General features: G+C 46.0%; 1 protein-coding gene across 3 annotated transcripts in view; it reads right to left on the bottom strand.

The window, feature by feature from the left end:
• PLCH1 (phospholipase C eta 1) overlaps positions 1-15,742 on the bottom strand; it is an 80,332-nt gene that overhangs the window by 58,609 nt on the left and 5,981 nt on the right. The window contains exons 1-2 of one of the 3 annotated variants that reach the window (XM_074911964.1): positions 10,741-10,819; positions 7,926-8,043 (exon numbers count right to left, since the gene is read on the bottom strand). In XM_074911964.1, coding sequence (XP_074768065.1) covers positions 7,926-8,004 — 79 coding nt within the window. In that variant the 5' untranslated portion in view covers positions 8,005-8,043; positions 10,741-10,819. Of the gene's footprint in view, positions 1-7,925; positions 8,044-10,740; positions 10,820-15,742 lie in introns of those variants that run through there. The other 2 variants (XM_074911970.1, XM_074911965.1) reach the window with 2 other exon arrangements.

Here is a 15,742-nt window from a genome sequence, read left to right as displayed (position 1 = left end):
TCTGCTGGGTCTGCTGCCCGCGCCCCGAGCGACACACGGGAGATCCCTTCCCTCCCCACAGCCCAGCAGCGCCCGAACCTGCATGCACAACTACAGAAAATTTATTACCAAAAACCTCAGGTTTTGACAAATCGCCAAAAATGGAAGCCCAGTTTTTGAACACTAAAAACTATACCTCACAAGGCTTAGATTACTGGACAGAAGAGACACAGCGCAAGTTCTACTACAAAATATTCATTTTCCAGTAAATGAGAATATGATTTAACTAACAGTTTTGCAATTACAGCATCAGAAGAATATTAATTTTCTGGCTCATTGGTTTTTCCCTTTTCACTGTCAAAATAGCTGGAAACTGGTACAAAGACTAATTCTGCTAAAGAGCAAGAAAAGTTGATTAGGGAACTTCCACCTCTCGCAGTAAACAGTAAATGAAATAAGAAGGTAACAAAATCTTCAGATTCATCATCCAAATTTAATCTTAGACCTAAACTGCAATACAACCTCCTCATGAAAACTCAGCTAGCAATGAATAAAATTTTATATTAGTTGCATGAAAAAACCTGTCATTTTTATCAGATTAAAGCTTTTAGCAACTCTACTCATTTGTCATTAATGAAGACTCAGTTCTTTGGGAAGCTGACAAACATACAAAGACAGAAAGGGAAAACCACTTGGCATTAGAACTCAACCACCAGCTTGAGACAGATCCCAAACGTCTAACTCTCACCAAAGGATACACCTAGTGACAGACAGGGGGTTCTTAAAGGTAGTGACACGTGCAACGCAGCGTCGAGACACCGTGTCTTCAGGCATTTTAGGCACTTTTTTCATCTATGTGAACTTTAATAAATTCTTTGATGCCCTTCTTGCATGTACATTTGCAGTTACATCTGGCTGTCTCAAGGAAAGAACTGTGGGTATTTCGCTACATAAATCAGAACATAAACCAAAATATAAAGTACTGCACTATTAACTTGTCCTGCTTTCCCAGGCATGATTATAAAACTTAAATTGAAGCTGACTATTAAGATGTAAGTCTGAATTCTGCAGTCTACATCTGGCATCTTTAGCACTGTAGCCTCAAGCAGAGGGCTTGCATGAGGCTTCAGCAGAGCTAATTATAAAGCACTGCCCATCAGCAAACATCAAGCCTAACGTGCAATTTAGCAAAGAGTTAATATTGTTCCCCCAAAACTCTTGTGCTCTAATAACCAAAACAGACCATTTTACTATATAAAAAGGAAGATGTAATGCATTTTATGCTCCCATTCATTGGACACAGAAGTTCAAGATCACTGAAGCAAAGAAATCCTACAGAAATTTGCACAAAAGCTCAGCTTCTCGGACCGAAATGAATGGGAAAACACTGCAATAACACCTGCCGTGAGCAATCTCTTGTGAAGCTGTCCAAAACTGGTTGTGTAACAGCAGTAGGTGTTCATCTAAGAACGGTGGTGCACGGTGGCACCCATTACATTTGGGAAATCTTTTGTGATGATCTCTCAAAATAAGCAATCGCCTTGGACTTTCTGCCCGCCTCAACCTGGGATGTATATAAGTAGATTTGGAAGAACCTTTTGAAGGATGAGCTGGATATTCCTGAAACAAGGGGCTAAAAGCACAGGCAGGAACCCCACTCAGCAGTCAGCAACTGCTCCTGCGAGCTCACTGGTGGCTGGGACAGACAGCTCACCACACAGAGTCAGGTGGCAAAATAATTACAGAAAAGTATTGCTTGCTTAGTGCCAGCACAAGACAAATGTTTGATCTGTCTCAAAGTGCCACTTGAAGTAAGTGGAAGCACTGATATCCACGGCAGCGCCGCACCAAAGCTGCACTGCACTGGCTCAGGACTTCAATATTGAAGTCTAGGATGAAGTTCCCATTCCTGCTGCTTCCCCTTTCCCAGGGACAGAAGAAAGTGCTGCCAGCACCAGGTTCTCCACACATTTCCTCAGTAAGCCGTTAGAAGGCGACACTCAAAGCTACCAAAATCCCAACACGAGTTGTGCCTGTATCTACCTTATCGCCGTGGCGCTCAGTTCAGTACAGAACTTTAGAGAGGTGAAGTGACCGAGTAACCCAGCCTGCCCCATCCGCTACAGCCTGAACGCTGCCAGCTGCATGAAATTACTGCTGCCCTGCAAGCAGGAGGTTTACACCAACCAACAGAAATGCTGGAGTTAATTCCCACAGACGGTCACAAGTGTGCATGAATTCCAAAAAACATCAGAAAAAAAAAAAACACTTATGGGACGTAAATAAGTGTAATTATCTAGATGCAGCCTCTGGCTGGGGAAGTCCATACGTTGCAGGCACTGGGAGTGTGTGCCACAGGAAGGGTTGTTACCTACACGCTGGGGTTGTTTCCCCTTTACACCTTTAGCCCCAAACATCTGCTAGCAAAGTAGATGGATGTTTGGTCTGACAACACAGCCCTTCCTACATTGTTATTGCCAGCAAACAAACAAAATATGATTCACATTTACAGCTTAAAAACCCCAAGAAAATTAAAAAAAAAAAATCTTCTTCCAAGCCTAGAGGCATGATGTACTTTCTATTTTGGCACTGTTTGCAACAGGAAGGAAAAGAAAGCGGGTTCATCGAGTCCTCAAGGCTATTCCGAACATTATAATTGCTTATCTGCTCTATTCTACAGAAACTGCTAAAATAGCTTAAACCCAGATCTGTCTTCAGTTTGTTATTCTCTGTGTGCACACACAGTGCTGTATCTCACTGCTACTGAAGAAAACTGACATTTTTGCTTCTAGGCAGATAAGACTCTCTAGAGTACAAGACACAGCAGAAACCTCAAATTCTGTAACCAAATATTTCTCATAAACAGTTAAGAATTTTAATATCCCCCAAATGCAACAATTAGCATCTTCTCCTAATAAAATCATAAAATTATGAGAAATTTATAGGCAATTAGGCAATTTTTGATGCCTGCAGTGCTTCTGCATTACACATATGAACGCTCAGTCATTACTCAAAGACAACCCATGAGAGCCCCGTGGAAAGGCACGTGGTTGTGTATCGATAGTTTTTCTTGCCTGGCCACATGCAATTGTCTCGAAGCAGCATGAGAATGTGGCAGAGAGCAGCCTGACCTGCGCACAGCAGCATTTTCCTGACAGGAATGGAAACACTGCTGTTCGTGTTTGCTGTACACGTGAACTGAATCGGGACCACTTCAATAGTTCTCCAGTCTTACAGTCTCATTAGTCAATATATTGCTTGCTACTAATTATAGCCTCAGAGCAAGAGCGCAGACAGAAGGCTTTAACAATTTTCCCAAAACTTACCCATCTCCACCTCAAAGTACGTTTTCTCCTGCATCTATTTATATACTTGTGGACAATTTTCAATTTGTTCTTGTGTCAACTGTCCCCATGGGTTCAAATAAGCCTTTTCTTCCCTGAGCCTTCCCTTCACAGTGCATTTACAGTCAGCAGTCACATCCCCTCTCAATCTTTGATTTTCCAAGCTAAACAAACCAGATTCATCTTGTCTCCACTTCTGTCGCCCTTTTCTCTGCCTGTTCCCAAGCTCCTCCTGCTCCAATGCTGCTGACCAACACTGCGCGAGGCTGGGCCTCCCAGACAAACCCCTTCATCTTACTCCACGACACTCAAAACTGCATCTGCCTTCACCTAACGCATCACGCGAGGGAGATGCTGACCTCGGGTTGCCACATCTTGTACTCTGTGTCCTCCACCACCGCCTCGCCTGCTGCTGGAGCCTTCACTGCTGCTCTGCCCCGAGAGGCTCTGACATGCCCGTAGAGGCACCGTGCACTCCGGCAGGTCACACCTGCAGTGCTGCAGTCTCATGTGGGTGTTTCTGCTCAAAGTTGGGGTTTTTTGTTTCCCTTAGGTTGGGTTTTTTTGGTTGGTTAGTGTTGGGGTGGTTTTTGTTTTTTTTAAATTTTTTTTCTTTTTTAGGCAAAACAAGATGTTTAAACTACTCCAAATAAACACAGAGCTTCAGCATTCTTATTCATGCAGTCCACAAGTTTCTTACATTTAAACACCTCAGCTGAACAAATGGAATACCATCTATTTAGGTTCTTAAAGCAATGCAGGTCTCAGAAGGGTGTGGAGGAAGTGCCAAAAATAAACGCGGTCGAGCAGCAAAGTTCATACTGTGTGCCTCTGTAGACACTTCCAGCTCAGCAGTCTCCACGGAGAAAGATGTCCCTATGCTTTTTAAGAACCCCAACTGATGCAATTGGAGATTTTTATCTGCCTTGTACCTGAGGTGCAACAGTTCTTCCAGATTACAGGTTCAATTACAGATAATAACCGTGCCACTGTAACGTGACCTTCCAGACAAGCCTGATACAGCTGACTTATCCGCTGCTCTGAATGAAAGGGTGCAGTTCAGATAATATGAGCAAGACTGAATTAACACGACATCCTAACAACAGCAGTCAAGTCCCTACTGACACAGGTCTGGAAAGAGGTGGAGAGGCCAGAAGATAAAATTAGAAACTAAGAGAGAGAATTAATTACAGTTATGGACATGCATTTTAACAAAAGGTTTGTATTTCTGAGAGAAATTAAGAAGGTAACTAGCATAAGTAACTAAGTATGAACGGCCACTTTCAAAAGTGCTGAGACAAAATCAGCTATTTGCTAAACATGTCTCAGCTTCTTTCTGTGTAATGATTGCAGAATATTAGCACTCATAACTAGAAAAATAAGCTAATCAACAGCTCTGCATGCCTACTCCCTGAAGAGCCATGCTCTCAGTGTCAGAATATGAAGCTATAATAGCAATAATTACCAAAAAAAAAAAAAATCATTAAAACACTGTGTAATTTAGAATTAAGGTAAGAGACACGAGAGTTGGACACATACAACCCAAACACTGAAATGTCAGCAAATCACAAGGGGTTGGATCACAGTACCTTCCCTGCTATCAGCCTGTACCCTTCCCACCTAGAGTTCACATTAGATTTTCTTTTCTAATTTCCCAGTGGTAAAAAAGTTTTAAACAAGTACATTTCCTTACAACTGCTGGAGAAAATACAGTCTTGGACCCAGGTAAGTGGTTTGGCATCCCCATGTAGTGTTTGGCATTCACTTAGTCATGCAAAGCCCAAAGTTCACGGTTGGGACCTGCCTGGTCTCTCAGAGAGGTGAGGAGGATGGGTCACGCTGAGCCACACGGCTGATGTCAGGAATGGGGGTGAGCACCCAGCCCGCACACCCTGCCTGCCCCACGGCCCTTTGGCAGGACCTGCAGGATCAGAAGCTCACTGTCAAAAAGCAAATCCTTATAAAGCTCCATCACCCCTTGTATCTCTATCAGCACATCCCATGGGAAACCAACCTCTCCCAGGGGTCGGGAGCAACATGCTAATTCCTGGGGACATGCACAGGTCTCCTTATGTCACGCTGCTGGGAGCTGCCACCTCTGTCACTGCCCGCCAGGGATTCAGCTCCCTCCATATATTCAGAGTGAAAGTAATTGCCACTGCAGTGCCTTGCTTAGGTAGAGATAAATGGGAAGCCCTGAAGGGTTCTGTAGGAAAAAATAATTAACCCTGTCTGGTCATGAATGAAAGACCAATAAATTAGGCCATAGAATCTTTCTGGTCTAGGATTCCAGCTAATTCCATCTTCTACTTTAGATGATTATCACTTTGCAGACTCATCCCTCAATAGCTGTTGATGGATTACTGGACTTCGTGCTAATGGATGATTACCCAGCCTTCACTCCATTAGCGGGATAAAGACATCAGGCTGCTCCATGAAAAAATACCACCTCAAGTTACAGAGCGTGCACCAGACTTTTCTTTCACTTGATCTGGAATAGCAAAACTGCAACTAGACATCCAAAATGTAGCTGCTCCAGTTATAGACTCATGGTAGAGAGCAGGCTGTCGCCTGGAGGGAAGTGTGATTAACGGGCATTTACCAAAACACTCCAAGGTGCTCGACTCAGTGAAGAGGGACCTGAGCGAAGACATCTGGGAGACAACTCCTTCCACAATGTCAGAGGGAACTCAGAAGGAACATGATCCCACCAAAACCAGTGGGACCACATGAGTGGCCCGATAAATCCCAGGAATGGATCTCAGTTTGAGAAGCAGTTGTGCCTGGAGGTGACAGGTTCAGCAGTGACAGATCTGTGACCCACCTTCCCTGTGCCACATGTCCCAAATGAAGCACACAGATGAGTCAGTAGGACAATGCCACTGACTTACAGAGATATTGTTAAAACGCTCCCGGTGTCCCACCTAGAACTAGCAGTGCCTATGGGCAAGGAAAAAAGCAGTACAGGGGAAAACGGTATTATCTCTGAATAGGCTTTCGTTAAGAAGATGCAGAAATTTACAAATGATTAGTTCTCTCACTAAACCATTAGATTCATCGATGGTGACATAACCAGTGTCAAAAATGCAGATACAGCTTGGTTTACAGTGGGTTGCAAGCAGTCCTGTGAGCTTCAAACTTCCGCATCTTCCTGACAAACACAGTGAAAATGGAGATGTAGGGGGAAAAAAAAAAGTTACCTTTGGTTTTGAAAAAGATGATAATTTCTGTCTTTAATTTATAGCCATTCCATGCTGCCGTTATTAATACTGCCATAAATCTGCCCTAAAGTGATAGTTTCTAATGACTGACCTCAAAGGGAATGAGGAATACAGAATCTGGGCCTCTCAGAAACAGCATCAGGAAGTCACTCCCCCAGTAGGACAGGCTGGGGTGCAGCTCTCTTGCTGGACTAGACCTGCAGGAGTCTGTTCCAGGCAGGGACAGATCCTGGATCCTGGTGCTCCCTCACCCATGGCCAGAGCACGGGCCGGGCGGCACACTGCTCCTTACCCTGGGCCCAGGGGGGCAGCTACCCAGCAAAGGGAGGGAAACCTGCATGGGGAACGCGCACACTCTCTTGTTCAGTTGCTATATCAAGTTTTAATCATATAGAAGTAGTCTTGAAGAGGAAGAAATGTCTTCAGGGTTTTTCCTGACTTTGCTGTTGGAAGGACACTTCAACAGCTCAACAATCACAGCACATAATCTGTAACAGCCAAAGACTAAGACATGAGGAGTCAATAGGGCACTAATTAGGGATCGCTATTAGGCATCTATTGTGCCCAAACGTCTGATCAATACTTGGAAGTCAAGCTCTTCCTGACACGCTCAGTTCCTCCTCCGTAGGAGTGCGAAGGATGCACACGGGCAGACTGTGCTGGAGCAGTTCTACAAACGCCTCGGGAGGAATTGTTTAAGCGCAAGGCAGTGCCAGGCCACGTGCACACCACCCATCCATCTCCCCCCAAACGACAACCGCCGCCTACACCGGACCAACGCTGCCCGCCGCCGCTCTGCCCTTCTCCCTGCCCTCACGCTTTAGGCCGAGCCTGAGCCCTGCCGGGCCCGCCCGAGCCTCCCGCACCCAGCGGCGGGGCGGAGGGCCAAGGCTCCCGGCGGGGCCCCGCTGTGCGCGGAGCCGGCACCGGCGGCACCGGGGAGATGGGGGGGCGGCGGCGGTCCCGGAGCGCCCCCGCGCGGCACCGCCGGCAGCGAACCCGTGGCCGCGGGTCCCCCCGCCGCTGCCACCACCCCCGAGGCCGCGGGTCCCCCCGCCGCTGCCACCACCCCCGAGGCCGCGGGTCCCCCCGCCGCTGCCACCACCCCCGAGGCCGCGGGTCCCCCCGCCGCTGCCACCACCCCCGAGGCCGCGGGTCCCCCCGCCGCTGCCACCACCCCCGAGGCCGCGGGTCCCCCCGCCGCTGCCACCACCCCCGAGGCCGCGGGTCCCCCCGCCAAGCCAGGCTTGCACAGGCCCGATGGCTAATTGTCCCCAGAGCAGCACTGCCAACCCGTGTGCTGGTCCGAAACGTTGGTGGTCCCTGACAGTAGCGGGAAGCAGAAGAAGCAGCCAAAAATATAAAATAACTTGTAACTCACCATGAAATACACCGTTGTCCACTAAGAAGTGCCTGCAGTACTGCAGACAGCTTTTCTTATCCAGGCTCCAGTAACTCATTGTAAGAGAACTCACTGCTCACCATCAAAGGCAGCGACCCTGCGAGTAGAAGAGGGGATAATTGGGAGTTAATTTACAAGAGACACATAACTACAGCAAGCACTCCAAGGGTATTTGCGACCTTCATGGAAAATGGCTCGGTAGCTCCACACAGCCCTTCTCTCTCCCAAGAGGCTCACCCCAAGGCCGCCCAGGCAAAGGGTGCAGGTAGGTCACTCGGTCCGAGCTGGACGGCACTGTCAGCGATGCTCAGGACCGCCAAGACGGAGGCTGCTGGAGGAGCCCACCCTACCCGGCTGCCCCCGCGACGGGCACCTGCTGCTACAGCCAACCCCCCCACAGCCCCTGCAGGCTGCCGTGGGGCTGTGGTGGTGCTCAGTTCAATCCAGTCAATGATGCTGCCCCATATTTAGCAAGCTACAGACACATCAGACAACACTACAAAACTCTGAATTCTCCCCAAGTGAAGGTTATTTAAAAAAAAAAAAAAAAAGTGACTCAAAGGTAATTACCTGACGATTTTGAGACCCCAGAGTGGCATTTTGTGGACACAAAGCCCCCTGAGCAGCCCTGCCCTTGGCAGATGCTCACCCATGGGAGCTCAGGCTGAACTCTCCTGGGATGGGCAGGTTGAGCAGCACCTCTGAGGAGGTGAAGTTACGTCAACCATTTAAAATTTGTGGCCTCCAGCCCTAAGGGATCCCAGCTTTGCTCGGGGAAGAGCTGCTCTCAACTTGGAGCGCCAGTGCTACCCTGCACTGAAGCACAGGATAGATTGTCCAGCTGCTTTACCACCTTCCCTGCTTCCCCTGCCTCTGTTCCAGCCCCGTTACACAGCTCATCACCAACGGGACCAAACCGAAGGAGTGGGAGCAACACCATTCCCGGCAAATGTCACCAGCCGAGGACACCCTGGAGCACCCAGGGCCCGGAACACTCGTCCCCAATGGCTGCCTGAACCAGTCTCTCCACAGCCATGCTGGCTGGCCCCCGCCTCCCCTGCGGGCTGAGGCTCGCAGCGCTGCCACGGGGTGAGTTTTGCCTCTAACGCCAGCAGCATCAGAGACAAGCCCATCAAAATATTCACGGGTAATTTGCCGCAGATGCTATCACCGATAAGTGCTGGGAGCGCAGAGCAGGCTTTTTGGACACAGGCCCCAGAGCTCTGCTAGGCCAAGCCCCCGACCGCCAATTTTTCTTGGATCCAGCCAACGGTATTTATAAACCAGTTAAAATGGAAATGCATGGCAAGCCAGTGCAACACAAAGGCCAGCCAAGTGAGGGGAACGTGAGTGGCTGAAGCCAATCACTGACAGCGAGGTGAGAGACAACCCCCTTCAACCCCAGGAGGGTTTCCATCACAGCCACTCGCTGTTCCACTGCTGAAGCCGGGGACAATGGGAACAATTGGAACAATTATTTTCAGAAACCTAAACAGTAGAAGTTAACTCATTAATAAGCTGGTGGTTATGACTCAAGACAAGGCTGTATTTGTTTGAGTCATTTCATTGAACTTCCATTCAGTGAATTTCAGCCTTTTGTTTTGCAAGTTGGACCCTGCAAAAACCCATCCCACCCAGCAGGACTTATTATGCACAGTTATGGTTACAGCCAAGCACACCAGCATTTCATAGTTCTTTGATATTTGTTTCTCAAAAAGAAAAAAAAAAAAAACAACAAACCACAAAACAAAAAACCCATGGACTCCATGATGTGCTGCTCTGACACCAAATCCTTCCACTAGATCCTCCCTCTCCCTTTGCTGTTTTACCAAGTTCAAGATTCCCATTTCAGCAATCCAGATACCCCTTCCTGCTACAGCCCGCTTTGGTCTCCCATTTTCTCTCCCTCCCACTTTCACTCCGGTCAACCAGCTGCCTTCTCGCCCACACTTGGCACAAACAACTCCAACTGTCTTGATCCAAGCAAGCCACCAGCAGGATATAAGGACACTGCCGTTCGTGCCTCCTCATAAAACTACTGCCAGGGGGGCTTAGTAATAAATCCCCCACAAATGAAATACCACAGCACGCTGTAAATGCCCAGACTGCAGCTCTGCTGTGGAAGACAGATCCATTTTGCTCAAGTGATTTCAAAATAAAAAGGAAAACGAGTAATCTTAAGTCATAGCCAGCAGGACTCATTATCCTCAGTGACCAATTTAGCTACAATCATTTCCTGGGACCCAACCACTGTGCCCAGCTACAGGGGAACAGAAGAACCTGGAGAACATTTCCCCTCCCCACACATCGGTACGATGAAAGCTGCCTCCTGCAGGGGAGAAGGTGAAGCAGCTGCTCCTGAAGAACTCCGGTCCACCTGGAAGCCACCCCAGCTCCACCTCTACTGCGGTCCCCTGCGATGGCTGAGCAGACCTCCTCTTCCCCACCCCTACTGTGGGTCACCCCTCAAGCTGGTTCACCTTCCAAACCCAGAAGAAAAGCAGGCTGCTCCTGGAGGGCTAGCAAGCTGAACGAGCTCAGAGGGGGTTCAACACCACCAGCACTGCAAAGGGCTAGCGGTATCCTGCCACTTGGAGGCAGGGTAAAGGGGAGCCAGCCTCCCCCTCTCCTGCCAGCCAGCTGTGGGATCAGACGGGCTCTCAGGGACACCCAGCATGGGGTGCGCCCCTCTGCAAGGCACCACGGTTTTCTCCCGCAGGAGAAGCAGCTAGCATGGGCTGAAGCCAAAAACTTGGTGAAAAAGTTTATCGGAGCCTGATAGGCAAATACTAACCTGATCTCTGTGATGTTTCTGTTGCGGGTTTGTGAGGAGGCAGCTGTTGTTGCAGATGTGGGATTTGCTCTCCGCTGCTGCCTCTGTGGGGAAGAGAGATGGCCTGAACGATCCACTGCAGGTGTGAGCCAAAAGTGCCTGTTTCTGTTTTGCTCTATCTAAACACTCTCAGAGTCTCCATTACAGTATGTGTTTTGGGTATGGCCCATGTATTGTTTACACTAAAGGCATATTTTACTAAAATTTGGAACGCTAAGCAGTAATACCCACTACCTCTGCCAGACTTCATCTTCTACATTTCTTGGACTTTTGCCCTTGCCAGCCACGAGCTTTCATTAGAGCTTGCCATAACTAAGGCCACTCTTCTAGCATTAATTAGTAAGGCACAAGCTGTTAGTTACTTTTAAAGTGTAGGAATAATTCTACCATCATGGTCCAGCCTACTGCTAGGCTTTTTGCTTTAGGCTATAAAAATACAAGTGGCACGATGTTTTAATTAAGAAAACGATATCAAATATTCAGCAGTAAGAATTTACAGAAAATAAAAAGATCTTCTCTCCTGCTCAGCTCCCACACAGAACTCCTATCGGGGGGAGGTTTACGGGGACAAACGTCGCTATCAATATATGTATGCAGTGCCTCTGAAAGAAACCCTTCGGCCCCCTCCACTCCCTTTCATGGCTCATGCCGATACAATACCCCGTTGTCCTTGCACAAAGGGTTCTCCCACACCACGGTGGCCCCTTCAAACAAAGTTTCTCCCTGGCACGTCAGGGATGAAGGCAGAATCCCAAAGTGGCTGTGTCAGCTGACACAAACATCCTGTAAGAAAACCTTCCCAAGAAAGCCCAGCAGTTATTTGGATGGCCCTCAAAGTTATTTGCTTTCTCCATTACAGAGCTCTGGGAGAGACCTGCCAAGATCATGCCTTACTGTATTGTACAACAAAAAGGCAAACAAAAAACCAACCAACCACACACTTTGGGCCAAATACCATCATTTCAAATGAACATGCACTCAGGAACTTAACTGTACACAAATGCGCACCATTTCAACAACAATAACATAGCAGAAAAAGAAAATCCTATTTATGTCTAGATCAGAATGTTATACAGGCTATACCTCTGTAACTTATTTTATAAATTCTATGAATTAAAAGTGTCAGTAAGCGTATAAGTGTGTTTAAATAGCAAAGGATTGTACCACCAGAACTATTCTGGCAAAGATATAAATCCGCTCAAAGTTAGTTTGTGTAGTTGCTTGATCATGCAACTAATTCAGAAAGAGAGTTGAAAACACTAACTTTGCTGCTCTGCAGGCTTCTCGACTTCAGGGTATCACCCTTTCACAACAAGCAAATTCCTGCAGGTTCAGCCTCGAGCCTGGCGCGTTCAGGCCAAGAGGTAAAGCAATCGATGCTTCACTACCCAAGTGAAGAGATGTTACTCCAGTGAGTCAAGAATCCATCTACTTCTGTGTGGATAAAGTGTATTAACATGTAAATTGAGCAAGGGAGGAACTTGAAGGAACTATATCTTCTATTTTAGCTGATTAATTTCTATTAACTATGTCAGCTGCGTTAGTTTAATACTTTGAGTACTGTGTTCTGTAAGAGACGTCCTTCCAAACAGAAGAGCTATAATTAGTTCTACTGAACTTACTTTACAACAGAGTTATTAATAGCTGTAAACTGATTCTGCTCAAAGAAGTTTGATACAAAAAGTTAAACTTATGTATTCATGTGTATATGCATACACATACATGTATCTGCACAGATATAGATGGGCAAGATGAACAAATACGATTTTTTGCTATCAAACAGTAGGTAAACTCACAAGGAAAGTTTTGTTATATGTATGCTTTATGAAACTATTTGATTATGAAAGTTGTAGAGATGAAGGTACAAGATACTTCTGAATTTAGCAGAGGATGCATATGCTCTGCCTAGGTCACGAGAGATGCTGGTTATTACAAGAGGCTTAACATCAAGACCCTAACACCTGACACCCCCTGCTCCAGCTGCACTCTGCACCTCCCCTCTCGCACAGGGAAGCCCCACGCTTCAGTGAGTTGGGCAGCGGAGCAGGAAACTCAGTCCAGGGAATTGTGATGCTTTACCCCAGCAGCTGGAGGGTGACGACCACTTGGGCAAAACATGTTCTCAGGCTGATGGTTATGGTTAGCACTAAACTAGAAAGAAGCAGCATAATCTAAATATTTATCTGCAATATTTAACCTGGAAACTGTGCCGGTCCCAGATGTGAAGAGGGTATTAAGCACACGCGTCCATTTAACACCAGACAAGAAGTCCTGCGAGTCCTGCACACAGCTCCCTTGAGAGCGCTCAGACAGATTAACTGGTAGTTAAGTGAGCCCTACGCAGGGTGAAGAAATTGCTAACCTCACCTTTTCTCAGCTGAAAGTTGAAGTATGAAGTCAATCAGATGCTATGAATCAATCCTAGCAACAGGACAGATAGTGCAGCTCAGCAGCACTTCCTTCTGACAAAACCACAGCTCCAGCTTCAGAGCTCACTGTTCCAGTATCTACCCAGGGAACACATTTGGAAAGTATGATTTATAAAAGATTTATTCCTTTCCTTAGCACAAAATGGTGTAAAAACAAATATTTTGTGAGTTCTACTAAAGTTTAAAAAAAAAATGCACATGCCTGGCAATTCTGCCTTCAACAGACAAGAAAGTCCAGAAACCACCAAATATTCAGGGGGCTCTAGATTTTGAAAGCTTGCACCTATTTCAGATAGCTGTTAATGCTAAGTTTTACAGTGAAAAATAGTTCAGATATACTGGACGCTACAATTGACACAAGGGAAAAGTATAATAAAAAAATGTTAGAAATGAGAAGAGCAATAGAGAGTCAAGCAAAGGACACACTAAGTGTGTGATTGGAAATAATACTGTATTAGCTCCAGATACAGGCAGCGAGCACTCTTACAAGCATTGGAGACATCTGTATGGGAGGGCGGGAAGACCATCTGGCCAGCACTAAGTAGCAGGAATATACTGTCCAGAGAGAAACACTGGTCTTTAATCTGGCAGCTGTGATCGGGGTGGGGGCACTCGGAGCTCTGCGGACTGCCATCACACACATCCAGTGAGCTCCCCGTTATTGCAAACAGCAAACAAACACCAAACCACAGTACAAATACAACTTTGAACCTTCCTTGGAAAATACTGAGGTAGGATTCAAAAGCCAAGCAATTTAGCTCCACAACGGATCCACGTACGTTATTCGCACAGAAGTAGGTTAACTGATTTACCTTAAGTTTGAGAGTAAGCAAAAGATTCACTTGCACACCTCAGGAACAGGATGAGAGCTGCCCAGATGGGACTGTTGATCTTTCCATACAACCTCTCTTTCGATAAAGAAATGTTCCAGATTGAGCTCTACATCATTTCTAAAGGTGCCATCAGCACTCAGCAGCTTGGCAAAAATCAGACAAAACAAGACACTTACCCTAGACCATGCTCTCAACAGTCCAAGGGCTCAGCCCTTTTTTACACAAATACTATGAAGCAAGACACTGAAGTCATTTCAGTTCTGTTCAAACCACAACATACAGCCAGGAAAATGTATGCTCTCACCAACTTTCCTGCCCTAAAGCACATTAAAGCACGCTGAAGGATTTCTCCTAGGTTAATCAGTAGCCATCAACGGAAACTTCTTTCCAGGTTTTATACATTAGAAAAAGAGCTACTGTTTCCAGTCCATGTTTTTACTTTCAAAAGAAAGTCTCAACAAACCTTCTGATGGAACAACCTTCAGGCTTTCAGACACCAGCTGCTGCACAACACGGGCTGTATTTTTTTTTTTTTTTAAACAGTATCCACAAAACAAAATAGCCATTGGATGAAAAGCTTAGCCATAGTTAGACCTGAAAATCGAATCTGAAGGGATTATGAAATCCTAATATGACAATATTTCATGGGGCATCCACCCATCTGCAGTCTTGGGCTTCTTATTTCACTAAGCCACTAACAGTCGCCCAAATATTGCTAAGCATTTAAGCTGGTCTGAATTCACGCAGATTTAGATTTAACTGTAATACAAACCCAGGCTCTAATGGTTCCACACATCATCTGTGCAAATCTCCACTTTAATCAGCATCAAATATCAACATTCATTTAAAATAACCTGCATAAACGTTGCTAAAGTTACATGTACCGGAGCCATGCAGGATAAGCAAGGCACATTAGCTGCATCAGATGGAAGATCCATACTGCTGACACAAAACCACGGTTTTGCCCACAAATTGATGTTGCTCTCATAACGTAAAAAAACAAAATTTCACCTACCTATGGTGTAAACTATTTCATAAACGTACAGATACTTTCCGGAAGTTAAACTAATAAACAAAAAGCTTAAAAAATCCCCCCAAAGTTACACTCCCTTTTCAACAGCAAGTACTTATCCACAAATATCACCTGCATGAAAAAAAAATATTGATAATACTTGGTAATAGAAAGGAAAGACATCCAGTATCAGATCCTTTTCTTATTTCTCTAGGAACTAGTCTGGAGGAATAAAATAAGAGATTTTTTGTTTGATTTCTTTTTCTGCCAGATCAGTTCCCTAACCTAATGTGCCATGAGGCCACCAGAACAGCGCTGGCAGTAAAGGTGTCAGAGCCAGCACGGTAGAAAAGAAAAGAAAAATTTCCCCTGGATTTCACTGGGAGCAATCGGAAACTCTTAGAAGTCAAGAGTTGTCTATTCAAAGAGAAAAGGTCCGAAGAGTTTGGATTTGGGATACAGATGTTGCACTTACATGCTCTTTATAGATGAGGTTTCCTGAAAAATGCAGGTTATTTTTATTTTCTTAAGCTGGTGTTTTGGCTATTCCCCCATTAGAGCATTAAACACTAACCTTAGTCATGCAGCCTTCACCAGATGAAGACAAACTCTGGCATCAGTTTGCTTAAGTGTCTGAAAAAGCTGCTTCTAAGTCTCTGTTCATTTTACAGCAACTAACCATCAGCAAG

Source organism: Athene noctua, chromosome 8 (genome assembly GCF_965140245.1).
Source record: "Athene noctua chromosome 8, bAthNoc1.hap1.1, whole genome shotgun sequence".
Taxonomy (NCBI): domain Eukaryota; kingdom Metazoa; phylum Chordata; class Aves; order Strigiformes; family Strigidae; genus Athene; species Athene noctua.
Note: the sequence above shows the minus strand (reverse complement) of the source record. Positions and strands in the feature narration are given on the sequence as shown.